The following is a 16723-nucleotide window of genomic DNA, read 5'->3' as shown; positions in this document are numbered from 1 at the left end:
TGGGACACATCGGGACTAGTGCATTTTGGCCCAATTAAGCGGCTGCCCCAATTATCCGAAGTTTCATGTAAATAATTAAAAATACAATGTACTCCTCCCCTTTACAATTGATTCACTGTACAATCAAACCACGTTATGACGAACTCACCATAGTAAAGTACTGTTCACTATATGATGTGTAGTAAGCGCCGGTCATTATGATCATGTTTGTGAATTGCATTTTAATTCTATTAAACAGCGATTCTAATTAGAGAAAATATGAGGAATATTATCCACAGGCTATAAAAGTAAAGATATATTAAGCACAAATTTATCCTTTATTACCTTACCAATTAAAAAATACGTGAAAATCGAAAGAATATACGTGATAATCGGAATAATTAATACGTACTGTAATATGTACATACGAACTAGTTGACATTTCTGTTCACTGACATTTGTGGGCGGGGGTTAAAATTTAAAACAGTAAAAAGATAAGTAATCAATAACAAAGAACACGGCACACACAAATTGCAAGTAACACGATACGCGCAAGTGAGACAAGTGAGAACGGAGTAACGAGTTACAAAGCTTTAAAAATAGGAATGAAGAGAAGATCTGAAAATTAATTTTTTTATATAATTGAAGATTTCATGGAAGTGTAAACTCATTTCACCATAATAACCCACAGAATTCCAGCTGTCGGTATTATCACAAATTCAGTAAGATCGAGTTTACTCTCCATTTATGATAGATTTCACTAACAGAAAAGCCTAATAAACAGGTGACTGTTTATTAGGCTTTTCCACCGGAGACAATCGTACGGTAATCTCCAGTGCTGCGGTCTCTTGCTCCGATTAAACTGCATGGTGTCCCAATTAAGCGAAATAAACCCTGGCTATTTTATCGATTGGTTTCTGTTTTTTAAGATTTGCCCCAAATAAATGGCTGCCCCGATTAACCAGTGGCCCAAATAACTGGAATCCACTGTACTCTCTTTTTAAGCAAATAGAGTAAGCACCAGTTATAGTGATCATGTTTCCAATTTGAATTTTGATTCTAATGAGTAGCGATTCTAATAGCGAAAATTCGAATATTATCCATAGATTATAAAAATAAAGATATACAGCACAAATTTACACGTTATTACCAATTAAATGATATGTGAAAATTGGAAGAATATTATCCATGGCTACATAGCAAAATCCATAGCAAAATAAAAATAAATTTATAATTATGTGCATAGCTTAATTAATATACATATTAATTAAACAAACTACTTTGTAATATGATTATAATTTAAAATATGTAGTCACTTATTTCAGATTGCTTTAAATTATCACTACAGTCTATTTATAGATTTTTCCATATTGTACAACAGTCTATATTCACAATAACTTGCATCAGTTTCTTTCGACGCTCTCCTCGTCACGACTACAGCTTCACAAGTTTGCTGTTTTGTAAATGAAATTCGCTCAGATTCATCTTCATTTTCCTCCTCCTTGGAAATTAGCATTACTAACAGACTGTGCAATTTCTTCATCTGTTAAAGCTGTAGTAACTTATAGATCATCATCTATCACCCAATCATTAAACTCCTGTTCATCCATGTCTTCAGGCTTTTCAACATGATTAGTATCATGACTTAGTTGACCAACACGAATAATTAATCCACATTTTAAAAATGGTTGCTAACACAGGTCTTGTAGACTTCATTCCAGGCACTTATTGTCATATGAAGTGCATCTAAAACAGTTATCTGCTTTATGTTTGTTAGTTTGTTTGTATTTGGTTTTTAGGAGCATTAGTAACTAAGGCCATATTGCTCCAGGATATGCGGTGGTCATTCCCTGACCTTCCGCATCCTCCGTATTTGGTGGTGACAGGCTCGAACCCCGGTCTAATCAAGAAGCGTGTGCTACGCACTGCTGCTCCTTCCCACCTGGCTACGGAGGCACCTTCTGCTTCATGACATCAGACAATATTCCCAAACCATCATCTATAGACTGGACGATTCTTCACCTCGTATCCGCTCTATAAAAGGATATCATCATCTTTTAAGGGCACAAAAGGTGATATAGTTGTACACATTGGCACTAATGATATTAAGAGTAGGAGACCGGCAGAATTACTTAACAAGTACAGGTCACTGTTGAAAAAAAGCCGTGAATTAGGGTTGAATTTGAAAGTGTCTGCAATTCTGCCCAGACACGATAGGAGGGAGTATATGATGAGAGCCTTGTCGATCAATTCGGCCCTGGAAAGATTGTGCAAGGCTCATGGGGTACAATTTTTTTTCAGCCTGGTCTGTACTTGTTAACAAAAGGGACTGCTTCTACAGGGATGGGATACACTTAAATAGAAAGGGTGCAAGAATATTTGCTGATGTTATCGAGGCAGTGTTAGGTGGGTCGGAAAAATGCTAGCTTGGGGGGGATACAAGGACTAATAGATTAACAGTAGCCACTGGCAGAGGTGAAAGCGATTCTTGCACTGCTTCTATTGGAATGAGCAGAAACCTGGAAAACAAGATGCAGGATATTTCAGAGACTGCTGGGAGTCATTGCGGTACAAGTAAACACATGGGTTGTGTTAGGGTAGCTAAGAAAAAGAACAGGTGCATGCATACTTGCATGTACACCAATATTAGGAGTTTGGTAAATAAATTTGATGAATTTGAGGTACTGCTCAAAGCATCAAAGGTGGATATTGTTGGGATATCAGAGACGTGGTGTCACACATATATAAGGAATGCAGAACTGAAATTTGGGGAGTACAACGTCTACAGAAAGGATAGACAGGATAGGAAGGGAGGAGGGATTATGCTATTAGTTAAGAAACACAAAATCCGAGGAAGTGAAGCCAGTCGACATCGTGGACAGTGCAGTGTCGAGTCAGTTTGGTGTGACATAAGCACTGGGAGATCAAAGTTGAGAGTAGGGGTGTGCTATAGGTCTAATGACTCTGATGAGTATAATAAGAAACTGTACAGGGAAATAGAGTGGACCAGTAAATCAGAGAGTCTTATAATGGGGGATTTTAATTTCCCAGATATTGACTGGAATTTGGGGGTTGGTCACACACACTAGCAAGGCTATTGTGGATTTACTGGATGATTGTTTTCTACATCAGCAGGTTCGGGAGGCAACTAGAGGGAGTAATACTCTTGTTTTGATTATCAGTAGTGATTCTTCATGCATTAAGAATCTGCAGATAAAGGAACCACTAGGTGGCAATGATCAGTGTGCTGAAGTGGGATTTACTCAAAGAGGTAACTACCATCGGGGTAAAGGGAAGGGTTATTGCTTTCGTAAAGGAGACTACGATGGTCTGAGACAGTATTTAAATTCTATACAGTGGGACCAACTGATGATGTTACCAACAGCAAACTCAAAATGGGAAGCATTCAAAGAACTTATCTTGGAAGCTACTAGGCTTTACATACCAATTAATTCAAGGATTAGGCCTAAATGGATGTCAGATGAACTAATGAGACATGACAGAGAAGAAAAATGCTTGGGATACATATAAATTAACACGTGACACAGAACCCTATGATAGATATAAGTTGATCTGTAACCAAGTTACAAAGGAGGTTAGGCAGGCGAAGGCAGATTACGAGAAATCTTTGGCAAAGGATGCAAAGAAAATCAGTAAAGAGTTCTTTTCTTATGTAAACTCGAAGGAAGGGGATGAATCAGATTGGTCCACTTGATATCGATGGTTCAACTGTTGATGATCCTGCTCAGGTAGCTAAGAAACTAAATGAATATTTTGCATCGACATTCACACATGAGGAGTTATTCAGCGAGGGGAATGCCAGAAGTGTATTCAACTCTGGCAGTAAGCTAGATAATCTGGTAATAACTGAGAGTAAAGTGGAGGAGAAATTGTTGAAGATAAACAGAAGAAAGGCACCTGGGGTGGATGGGATCTATCCAGTTATATTAAAGGAGGCAGCAAAGGAAGTAACCAAACCTTTAGCCATAGTTATGAGAGCTTCCTTGGACTCAGGGGAGGTACCCATAGACTGGAGATGTGCAAATGTGACCGCAATTCACAAAGGAGGATCAAAGGCTGACACAAATAATTATAGACCTGTGAGTTTTAACTTCTGTTCAAGGAAAATTAATGGAGGCACTGCAGGATCATCTAGACAAGATGTCAGTTACAGCTCGGACACAGCATGGTTTTGTTAAGGGGAAGTCTTGCCTGACCAATTTGATTGGATACTATGATGCAGTCACAAAAGAACTGGATGCAGGGAATTACTTTGATAATATATATACTTGGATCTTAGAAAGGCTTCTGATACTGTTGCACATGGAAGACTGCTGCATAAATTGGAGCAGTGTGGCATTGGGGGCAAATTGCTGCTATGGATAAAGGGGTGGTTGAGGGGGAGAAGACAGAGAGTGGTAATCAACGGACACTGGTCATCATGGACTAATGTTGTTAGTGGTGTCCCTCAGGGTTCAGTGTTGGGTCCATTATTGTTTTCTGTATTTAAAAATAATATTGATGATGGTATATAAAGCTTAATGTCCAAGTTTGCAGACGATACAAAGGTTGGCACGGTTGTTAAGGACACTACTGACGCTATGCTGCTGCAACAGGATCTGGAAATGTTGAGCAGATGGGCTGAGAGGTGGCAAATGAAGTTTAACATTGACAAATGTAAAGTGAGTCAAGACAGATGTAGTATAGATGTCCGGAAATTTGTCTTTAGCCAGCGGGTAGTTGGTTGGTGGAACAGACTTCCATCCCTTGTTGTGGAAGTTGATAGCCTAAATAAATTTAAGTCTCAGCTGGACAGGTATTTCGAACAAATGGAGGGGTGAAGTGGAATTTTTTTTTTTTTTTTTCTTTTGGCTGATGCTGCATAAGCTTGCTTTCTTGCATCATATGCCTCTACTAATGCTAATGCTAAAGGTGTTAAAGATTTTTATTTTTCCCTTGTTGAGAGGCTGAATCAGTGATGTGGCATTCGAAGGAAGAAAAACTAATTCAATGTTTTTTAAAGTCAACTTTGGATGAGTTGGGTAGTTGTCCAAAACCAATGCAATTTTTTTTAGTTTTCTTATGCAATTGTAAATTGGATCCCATTGATGAAGACAATCTTCAAATAAAGCTGTCATCCAAGCTTTGGCATTATTGGCATAATCAACAGGAGCTGTTTTACTCCTTTAACACATCTAGGTGATTTACTCTTGCCTATATTAACAGCTTCATCTTGATTGTTCCCATTATGTTGTATATTAAAGGAAGTGTAATCCTGTCTTTGATCTTCTTTTCTGCAGATGCAGAGGAATTTTTAAAAATCATACAATGGCCTGGGGTAGCCCTTTAGTACATTTTTAACACAGATTAAGCAGGGCTTCATCTGTATTAAAAATGTCTTCAGGAATATAAATGCTTAACAGAGTTTACCAAGATGTTTTCAATCAGCTGTCAGCTGCACCAACCATCGGAATCCTATTTTTCTCCACGAAGTTTTTACTAATCTTGTCAGCCATCCGTCCGTCGCCTTAAACTCTTCATGTAGTTTTTCAGCAAAACCATTAGCTTTTTGAAGAAGAATGCTACAATTGATTGGTGCATTTAATAAGCTGGCCTGTTCAAACCAAATGAACAGAGCTTTATCTACTGTTTGGCATTTCCCTTCACACTTCCTTTTTCTGTTTTCATATTAAACACTAATGTGATTACTGTTTAATGTGAAAACATTAGTGTTTAACGTGTGACGTGATTTTAATAATTTTGATAAAGAAGACTGATGCACTCCTAATTTTATTGCTGCTTCCTTTGAGACATATTGCTTAAGTTTAATTTGTCATATGTTTCTATAATTCGTAACTTATCTTTTTTCACTCAAATTCAATCTCTTTCTGTTCGCTGACATTTTTTTTTTTGGGTAGTAAAGTTTAAAACAGAATAAAAAAGATAAGCATCAATCAATAACAAAGCACATGGATGGGAACTAACATGCCATGTGCAAGTGAGATATGGAGCAAAAAGTTTAAGAAGTTCAGATATAGGAATAAAGAGCAGATTCTGATAAAATTTATATTTTTTTATATGATTGAAGATTTCAGTGAAGGGAAAACATTTCACTATAGTAAAGTAAAAACACACAAAATTTCGGCTATCGGTATTATCACAAATGCAATAAGATCGAGTTTACTACCCATAAACCAAAAACCGCACATTGTTTTTATTGTTTTATGGTTGTGACCTCTAGAAATATGACCTCCAGAAATATGTTTTAGAAAAATATCACAGAGGCATTCAAAACTGATTCTTATAACCGAAGATGTGATTATAATAAAAATGAAAGTGTAGTGCATTTTATTGATTTGAATCTGTTCTTTGAAATTTGATTCTATAAAGCATATGATTCTAATAACCAGTGATCACTATAACCGTGCCGGTTATAGTGATTACTGTAGTTTTATTTTTTGGATGTGGAACTATTTTTGATGAAGCAGCCAAATTTAGTTGATTTAGGATTGATTGTAATAGTCTAGAGGAAATTGCTAATTCAAATTGTTATATGACTGCTTGTCAAATAACATATATAATAAACATAAGATAACACATATTTTCTGTAAGTACATTTAAAGAAAATGTGTGTTATTCAAATGAACTAGAGTTGTATTTAATTCAACATTTTGGAACACCAATACATTTTATGAAGTTAACAGTGTGAAAACTGGAAGAAAGCTAGAACCTGATAATATGGTGGAGCAAGGTTAACTCAGAAATACTATGTTTAATAAAGAGATTGTCAGTTTATATTTAATTTTATTTGAGAATCACAATACATTTAGCCTTAACTGAAATCGACCAGGGCCATTATTCATAGGATGGGCTTTATGGCTCCTATATGCCTAAGTAATATTTCTTTTAAAAAGCATACTTCTCTGTATCCATATAATTTAGCATTATTGCCTCTACTTCTTTGCCTTCAATACCATTGCTTGGTTGCAATCTTTTTTCTTACCTACTTAGAGGTATTGATGAATATTTATCACTGGTTAATTAAAAACTACTTTATAAAAAAAAAAAAAAATTGAGATTATGAAGGTTTATAGATTATTGAGGTTTCTTTTTTTTAATACAATGCAACCTCAATAAAATGCAGGTGTCAGGGAACAGCTTCAATACACAACATTATTAGCAAAAGCACACTATAGGTAGAGTTAAAATTTAACCTTTCTTTTTCAAATTTTTAATATGAATACACAAAGACTAAAAGATGACTTATTAAACAAGTACTTTTTTAAATAAGCAAATTTTATTTTGCACATTTTTTTTCTTTTAGTTTTACTATTTTGCTGTGTAGATGGAAGAAATCGGTTAAATGTTTTAAAAGGCAAATGCACAGCTAATGTAGTTTTTTTTTTTTTTTAATAATACTATATTTCAAAATAAAAGTATTAAATGTTCCATATACTTAAAAAATTAAATTTAAAATCTGTGAATTTCTTATTACAATCCCATGCTTTCAAATTAGCTTTGCTTATACACTGACGAGCCAAAACATTATGACCAGCAAGTCATTATGCAAATTGAAGCAACCACAGGTGAACTACGCCACATGTACAGGTCAGGACACAGTATAAAAAACACCTGATACTGAGCTCCATTAATCAGTGTTACTTTTTGTTCTTCCACGCAAGCATCGAAACTGGACCTTGAGTGATTGGAAGGTCGTGAGGTTCGATGAATCATGTTTCCTGTTGCACCACGTGGACGGTCAGGTACGCGTGCACTGTTTACCTGGGGAAGTGATGGCATCTAGATGCACAAAAACAGAAACAAGCCAGTGGTGGCAGTGTCATGCTTTGGGCAACGTTCTGCTGGGATACCCTGGGTCCAGTCATCCATGTGCCGAGCACTCTGACGTCTACAACCTACCTAAACATCATTGCTGACCAGGTACACCCTTTCATGGTAACGGTCTTCTCCTCTGGTGGTGCTGTCTTTCAGCAGGATAATGCACCATGCCACGCCACCCGGGTTGTTCAAGACTGGTTTGTGGAACAAGAGGGATTTGGAGGCCAGGACAATTTCAGGTATTGTCCTGGCCTCCAAATTCCCCAGACAGCAATCCCGTCGAGCATTTGCGGTTTGTGTTGGAACAGCAACTCTGATCTGTGGCATCTCAACCATGGACCTTACAGGAGTTAAAGGATCTGCTGGTTACTTGTTGTTGTTATTTGGTTTTTAGGAGCATTAGCAACTAAGGCCATATTGCTCCGAGGATATGCGGTGGTCATTCCCTGACCTTTCCACATCCTCCGTATTTGGTGGTCACAGGCTCGAATCCCGGTCTAATCAAGAAGCATGTGCTATGCACTGGTGCTCCAGCCCACCTGGCTACAGAGGCACCAGATACTGGTTACGTGTTGGTTGGACCTTACAGGAGTTAAAGGATCTGCTGGTTACGTTGTTGTTGTTGTTATTTGGTTTTTAGGAGCATTAGCAACTAAGGCCATATTGCTCCGAGGATATGCGGTGGTCATTACCTGACCTTTCCACATCCTCCGTATTTGGTGGTCACAGGCTCGAATCCCGGTCTAATCAAGAAGCATGTGCTATGCACTGGTGCTCCAGCCCACCTGGCTACAGAGGCACCAGATACTGGTTACGTGTTGGTTGGACCTTACAGGAGTTAAAGGATCTGCTGGTTACGTTGTTGTTGTTGTTATTTGGTTTTTAGGAGCATTAGCAACTAAGGCCATATTGCTCCGAGGATATGCGGTGGTCATTACCTGACCTTTCCACATCCTCCGTATTTGGTGGTCACGGGCTCGAATCCCGGTCTAATCAAGAAGCATGTGCTATGCCCTGCTGCTCCAGCCCACCTGGCTACAGAGGCACCAGATACTGGTTACGTGTTGGTAGCAGATACCACAAGACACATTTAGAAATCTTGTAGCATCCATGCCTCGTCAGGTACAAGCTGTTTTGGCTGCACGTGGAGGACCAACATCATATTAGGTAGGTGGTCAAATGTTTTGGCTCATTGGTGTAGATGTCATTTTCCATACAAAATGATGTTTTTTTTTTTTTTTTTTTTTATAGTTGTTGGCGCATCGGCTTCTGTGGCCATAATGCACCTCCCAAGGTTTTTGCAGTACTTTGATCCAAGCCGAGGCGGGATTCGAACCCGCGACCTTTGGGTTGCTAGGTAGGTACTTTACCCACCTGCTAGCCCGGTCGGCAACACAAAATGATGTAATACGGTTGGGTTATATATTGAGGATTAAATGACTATCAGACTTCCCCACCCTCATCTACAAAAAGAACATACTACTTTGGTTCATAAACAACACATGTGAATTACAGTACTGCAGTATAACTATGGAAGACACTAACTGTGGAGAGGAGCAACAACTTGTAAAAATATACAAACTTTTCATAAATTCATGCATATTTCACATTATGCTCCTAGCAGTTTGTCATTCTAAAGAAAAAGAATGTCACGTGCTGTTGTTTATAAAAATTTATAATTGGATATATCAAGCTGAAAAATATGGTAGATGGTTCCCCTCACAAAGGAAAATGTTTAGTTTTGAGAGTGTCCTGTGTGCATATTAACATTTCATTAATGTATTGTTCATTGCATCTCTAACTGAGGTAAGAAATAAAAATCTACGGTTACTCATTTATAAAAATTAATCGTCTAATTGAGAGAATATATCACAGAAGATAATACAGCAGCTCGGCACTTTGAAAACCATTGCAATAACTGATTCTGCTCTGTGAGGTATAGAGTTTGCTTATGTCTGTGTCTATTGTGAAATTTGTGATTTAATATAAACCACATTTTATTATGTCCCTCTTGGAGACATGATCACAATGTTCTGCTCACACTCATATTATATCCCAAACCATCGTATAACTATGCATAATATATCAGGGGTTGCACTGTAGTTAGTTAATATTAAATACAGATATTTGAAAAGACCTTTACCTTGAGTAGCTACTACAGTATCCACATCTGATTTCATATATTCCTTTTTCATCCAGGCAGGCTTAATACTGACATCTTTTTTCCTACTTGTCCAATGCATATCCTCTTGTACTTCAACATCTGGTTTTGAAAATATGTTAACTGAAGGTGATGTTCCACCTAACGGTAATTTCATGTTAAGCGAACGTTGGACATTCTTAAATCTTTCAGGGTCAGGGAATGTATTTCTACCAATCTCTGCTTTCATAATTTTTTTTGAATTGTGTGTAATTACAGCATCACATCTCACATTTTTTTCTTTTAAGTAAACCTTAGCATCTCCACTGGTTTTATTTTTAATTTTATCTGTTTCTTTCCTATTCATATGAGCTCTTCCTTCAGCTTCTGCCATAAGTGATTCCAACTTTTCTAATGACTGAAAAATAGTAAAATATCCAATTGAGTTGTTTAAAAAACACAAAAACAGATATAATGAAAATAAATAATTCCAAAAAAAATTCATCAGTCATGAGCCACTTCCTATTTTTAGGAATGGCTATATATAGAAAGCCACATGTTTTTAAATATATCACAATCAGCATCTCCTTAAGAGTACCAAGTATTCCCAAAAGTATTTGGCTAATCCTCTATGTGTACTATATCAGAAGTTCCCCACACATGCATGCCAGCTAAGCCATGTCAACAAAAATCTGGTGGGTCTGACATACTGATGCCTGTGTGGTAGTATGGTTTGTGAACCATAACTTACTGACTTTCAGTGTGAGGCAGTGGTCAGATGCCACATCATTAACGTTTCTTATTTGCACAATTGCAGCCCATCTGATCCTTCCAGAATTCACCATGACAGATGTTATTCAAAGATTGGGAGGGGAGAGGCATTAAGTGATATCTCAACATGAAAAGGATGTAGTTTGTGCTTCATTTATCTGCAATGGCTGGGCAGCTGTGCGTAAGCCAACCCCCCCCCCTTTATGTTAAGACAATACTCCAACACACTGACCATAAAGTTTGGTGGAGGATATCTGATGGTATAGAGCTGTTTCAGCTGGTTTGGATTTGGTCTGTTGATAGCATTGATTGAAACTACATCTAGGCCTACTTGGATGTTTTGGAGAATTGTGCCACCTTTTCACTGTTGCAGTACTAAGTAGGCCCTGTCAGTATCAGTACGACAACTCTTCATTCTTCATATGATACAATGTATAAAGGGTTATACATGTCTAGTTTGTGGACAATGATAGAAAATCTGAAATGGCCAGTTCAGAATTTGAACATAATAAACACTTGTAATAAAAGTTGGAGTGCTGGATTAAAAGAACATCCTCCAAAATTTTCCCCAACAGCTGCTTTGCAGGAGAAATGGAAATAATTCCAGCTGACACCTACCTGAAGTTGTTGTAGGGCAAAAGTAGCCTTAAGTGCACAAATACTTTTGGTCATACAGTGTTGTCAACTTGGAATCCCTTTCTGGAATTAACTTCAGTGTGTGTATCCCATTAAATTTTAATAGTATTAAATATGAATTTAACTTTAACATATATAATAAAACAGTAACTCCATGTATCTGTAGAAAAAAAATTATACTCTTTATTGTTACCAAGAAAATTACTCTACAAAATAGTTTCCAATTAACAGATAACTAACTAATTACTATAATGACATTCTGAATTCTATTTGGAATCTGTTATCAAGTCTATTAACATGTACACAGTCTTTATGCATATAAGTATCAAACATGCACTAGAAGTGATGTGCTGCCACATGAGTTCAAAAGTCACCAAAGTACCATGCTGTAATGCATATGAGTTGTCATTCATAAGCAGTCAATAAACGAGTGTTGTAAAAGTAAAGGTACATGAAATTAATATCTACTCAATATTTGCACACTGAATTCTTTGCAGCAATGCTTGGTTTTTGTTTATAAACTTGGCACATAGTTTTATTTGCTATTTGCTGGTATTGATGCTAATTTGCTTGCTTTCTTGCATTGTTTGGCACTACTAATTAATGTATTGATAAAACAAAGCATCAGAAACTTAATTTTTGCCCTCCATTCAATAAAATGCCTATGCATAAATAAATAACTAAATTTTCTGTTTATATTCCAGGATAATAATATAACATTAGAGAAGTTTACAAGATCCATATTTGGCTATTATGGAACAATATTTGGCTAATTTTGGGTCAAAAATAATGAAAATAAAGAAAAACAAGCAAAACTGCTGTATTGAAACTACAAATTCTGAAAACTTATGAGAAACTAACACGTTCACTCTATATCCTTAACAACCATAGTAGGCTAACTGTTAGGTCTTCTGAATTTCTGTGCACCTCTATAGTGGCAGGTAAGCAGAGGTGCCAGAAATTCAGAGGTGACCAATGTTTCAACACTGCAAAACTGCAAGTGCAGGCAGACCTGTTTTAAGCCATTGCAACACCTGGGTGCAAACACAAATTCTGCTACTTATTATATATAAACCACACACTGAAGTTACCTATTCTGTTGCCCCAGAGAGATGATGTCTGGATGTAGTGTCCACTATGTTAACATGGTACACTGCTCTGACTTCAGATACTTCAAAACCAAATGTTTATTTACTTATTCTTTTTTTTTATTGTTTTTTTTTACCAAACGGCATTATAATTAAAAATTAAAATACAGTGCAACTGAATTGTTTTTACTCATTTTTCTTAGTATTGCTCAGAAGTGTGGGTACCATTCTTTATAAGAAATGTGATCATGTAATGCAATACTCAAAATGTGGTGGTATATTAAGCATCAAAGCAACTAACACTACGAAACATTAGTATATTGGTATCAAAAAGTTCGTACCCTGACTTAGATAAAACATCAATAGGAAGATGCCATTTTTAATATAAGTTGTCTACATATTCAATAACTAACATGTGAAATTTCATTCCCGTAGATGATCGTACACCAGAGGTGGAGCCCGGAATCTGAAGAAGAATACTATGGTTAACAAAGTGGAGTATCAAGCAGTGATTAAGTTCCTGCATTTGCAGGGCAAGAAAGCTCAGAAAATTGATGAAGAAATGAAAGCTTGTACAGGCAGAATTGTCCATCCTATGACACTGTAAAAAAGTGGAAACGGGAGTTCCAGTGCGGTTGTACAAGTGTCTTTGATGAGCCAAGAGAAGGAAGGCCATCAACATCCACAGACAGTTGAGCAGCTGGTGCTGAGTGACAGACGGGTGACAATTCATTTCATCGCAAATACAGTGGGAATTAGTTACGGATCTGCCCACAGCATTTTACATGACCATCTGCACATGTCTAAGGTCTCTGCCCAATGGGTTCCAGGATGCCTTTGCAGAAGCAATGTCGAATGCAATGTTCTCACCAACTGTTGGATTTGTGTAATGCAGATGTTACGAACTTTTTTGATCGGTTGGTGACAAATGCTGGGTGTACTAGTCCAATTGGGAGACTAAAGACATGTCAAAGAAGTGGAAGCACACCTCCTCCTGTTTTGGGACAGAAACGGAGTTATCCTGACAGATTACCTACCTTGTGGTTCCATACTTACTGGAGAATACTACAGAAATCTTTTGAAAAAGTTATGCGATGCTTTGAAGGTAAAAAAGCATGGCATGTTAACCAAAGGTATCCATCTGAAAAGATGGACACAAATGCACCTGCTGACACAGCCATTGCCACCAACTTTGTTGCCCAGTGTGGCTTTGAACTACTGTAGCACCCACCCTATTCTTCTGACCTAGCACGATCAGACTCCTTGTTTCAAGAAATGAAGAAATCATTGCATGGACGCCACATTGATTCATCTCAGGAAGTCACCAATGAAGCAGAATCGTGGTTACAGGCAAAAAGTGCGGACTTCTATGATCAAGGGATTAAACAACTGACCCATAGATGGGAGAAATGTGTTACCATCATGGAGAGTACATAGAAAAGGATTAAAGTTCCTGTGAAGTTTCACCTTTCTAGGGCTATTATTTCTAGATAAGGGTACGAACTTTTTGATACCCCCTTGTATTGTATCTATAATAACACATTCCTTCTTTGTTCTGTTTGCTGAAAGAAAAATCTGAGTTTCAGGAGATAGAATCATGCAACTGCCTCTGAGACCAATTAACTCAGCCATGTTGTTTGTTATTTGGTTTTTATGAGCATTAGCAACTAAGGCCATATTGCTGTGGGGATATGCGGTGGTCATTTCCTGACCTTTCAGCATCCTCTGTATTTGGTGGGCACGGGCTCGAACCCCCGGTCTAATCAAGAAGCACGTGCTACGCACTGCTGCTCCTGCCCACCTGGCTATGGAGGCACCTCAGCCATGTTGTGAAAAAAGTTAATAAAAGTTCCGGTTGTTGAGATGAAATTTGAGCCTAAGCCTTCCACACAGAAAACTTGAAACTGTGTCAATATATATATTTTTTAACTTCCTCAATAATATTTTATTGAGGAAATAATATTTTCTTTGAATGTAACACAACAAAGAGCAAATCGAATGGAAATTTCTACACTGAAAATCATTCTACAAGTGGCAAAATTATGAACTAATTTGTTTGGGATTTTTAACTTCAACATAAAACAGAAAATCTACACAAAATAGATTACATAACTATTAGTCATGAAAAGAATTATCTGGTATTTTTTAATGTAAAATGTATTTTGATTTTTGGGTTTCTATAGTTAATATTTTCTTAAATAAAAGATAATTGTATCTAAATTAGGACTGTGTTCCTACAGTTAGCTAGTTGGTAATTTTACCTGAACCAAAAATAAAATTACAGATTTTTTGTGTTCTGATTTATGAAATATTGCTTACTAATATTAAAATTTCCCAGAAGAACAAGGATAAAAATTACATCATCCTGGCTTTTATAGATGGGCCCCAGAAATTACCTAATTTTTCTTCTTCAGAGTGCATTTTGTCCCAATTTTTTCATCACCAGAATTCATTTTTTCCTGATTTTCATCCCTGAAAGCCTGATCACCCCACGTACAAGGTGTGGCTATTACATAACAAAACTGCTGTAATAAAATAAATATAATGAAATATTTTGTACCTTACAAGTTATCCTCTTTCAAAATAATTTCCGTGGGTTGCACACTGTTCCATATATTTCTTCCAAGCACACAAACATTTCTGGAAGTCATCGTCTGTAAGTCCTTCTAACATTTCAGTTGTTTTTTTCTGATCTTTGATGGATTGAAGTTTTGCTCTTGGGGGCTGTGTTTTTTTCCATTGCACTGACTGTCTTTTATTCTAATTTTATTCAAATTTGTTCTCATAACCCTATACAGAAAAACAGAGCATCTGCCAATCTCTGTGTTTCTTCAATCACACATGTAGTTATGTTTTCACAAATTGAACCTGATGATAAACTCATTGAACAAAAGGAATCTGATCCATTATTAACTGCAAATGAGCAATCAGAAATTAAAATAGAATATGATATTGAACTTAACAGATGCAAAAGCACAAAATTATAACCTACAGATACATTTAAACCTCATATCTTATACTGGTTGGTTCTATTTATATAGTGACAAATATTTTCTTCTCTCTTTCATATATAAAAGCAAAAAAATGGAAAAAAAAAATATAAAAAAAAAAAAAAATATATATATATATATATATATTTTTTTTTTTTTTTCCCCCTGAAGACAGCAAAAATCTTCCCATTTTCCTGTCTTCATATATTGATATTTGATACCCAATAATTTCACTCTCTTTCGCCCATATATAATTTGGTGGGGAGGTGGATGCGTAGAGAATGCAGCGTGTTTCCCAAAGATGGTAAGAAGCTTTGAAACTCCTAATCACAAACATACTGCTTTGTTGCTGAGACTCTCATCCTTTGTTTGTTGGAGTGAACATTTAAGTTATCACATTAGCTATTCCACTTGTACATACCTTTTAAGATTATCTTAGAATGGGACCACATGAATGACTCAGAAGAATAAATCATGCGCGCACACATTTGTATACATTTGATGCTGCCTATTGTGATCATTTCAGGATCAGTTAAACTGATAATAATAACCAACTGATTAAACTAACCAATGAAACGAGAATGCAGCTATTTGGTGTTACTTATTGATGCAGTAGAAATGAGTATGTAAAAAGTTGAAAGTGAAAAGAAAGAAAACATTAAAATCAAGCAACACAAATTACTTTAATTTGACTGTCCACTATTTCTTCGAGAAAGTCATTCATAAAAATGAAACTCAATGTTTTGAAAATCCTTACAACCATTAAAAAATCAGATAAAGAAAATATTAAAATCAATAATTAGAAAAGGGTTAATACTCTACTGTAAACCACTCAGATTGGTAGGAACACAAAAAGTATTTTCTTTCCTGGAGTAATGATACTGACAATGTATCTGACAATGATACTGACAATGACAATGTATGAAACAATGGTGGCAATAGCCACACATTTGTACCTGGGAAAGGGGGAGTCAATGCTGTGTCCTACATAAAAGTGCTTCAAAAATTACTGAGCGCATTTCTTGGATGAGGTCACAATTTTGAGAGAAAGGCAGCTGGTTCTTGCTGCATAACAATGTCCCCACCCATTTCTGACTAAACGTGGCATTGTACATATAAACCGTCCACACTACTCTCATGATCTAGCACTAGTGGACTTCTTCCTTTTTGCCCCAGTAAAAATTGCTCTCAAAAGAAAAGCGATTTCAGGAGTAGGACATAAAGAAAAACATAACCACTGAACTGAACATAACTGGACACCTCTGCTGATTCATTACAGA

The 16723-nt window shown here is 36.5% G+C and overlaps 1 protein-coding gene across 4 annotated transcripts in view; it reads right to left on the bottom strand.

Moving 5' to 3' along the window:
* LOC150080786 (pre-mRNA splicing factor cwf19l2) overlaps positions 1 to 16723 on the bottom strand; it is a 315168-nt gene that overhangs the window by 230997 nt on the left and 67448 nt on the right. For all 4 annotated transcript variants that reach the window (XM_090381845.1, XM_090381844.1, XM_090381843.1 and 1 more), the window contains exon 6: positions 9962 to 10376. In XM_090381845.1, the coding sequence (XP_090237971.1) occupies positions 9962 to 10376 (415 nt within the window). The remainder of the gene's footprint in view (positions 1 to 9961; positions 10377 to 16723) is intronic.

Source organism: Mastigoproctus giganteus, chromosome 9 (genome assembly GCF_048544385.1).
Source record: "Mastigoproctus giganteus isolate SK-2022 chromosome 9, ASM4854438v1, whole genome shotgun sequence".
Lineage (NCBI taxonomy): Eukaryota > Metazoa > Arthropoda > Arachnida > Uropygi > Thelyphonidae > Mastigoproctus > Mastigoproctus giganteus.
Note: the sequence above shows the minus strand (reverse complement) of the source record. Positions and strands in the feature narration are given on the sequence as shown.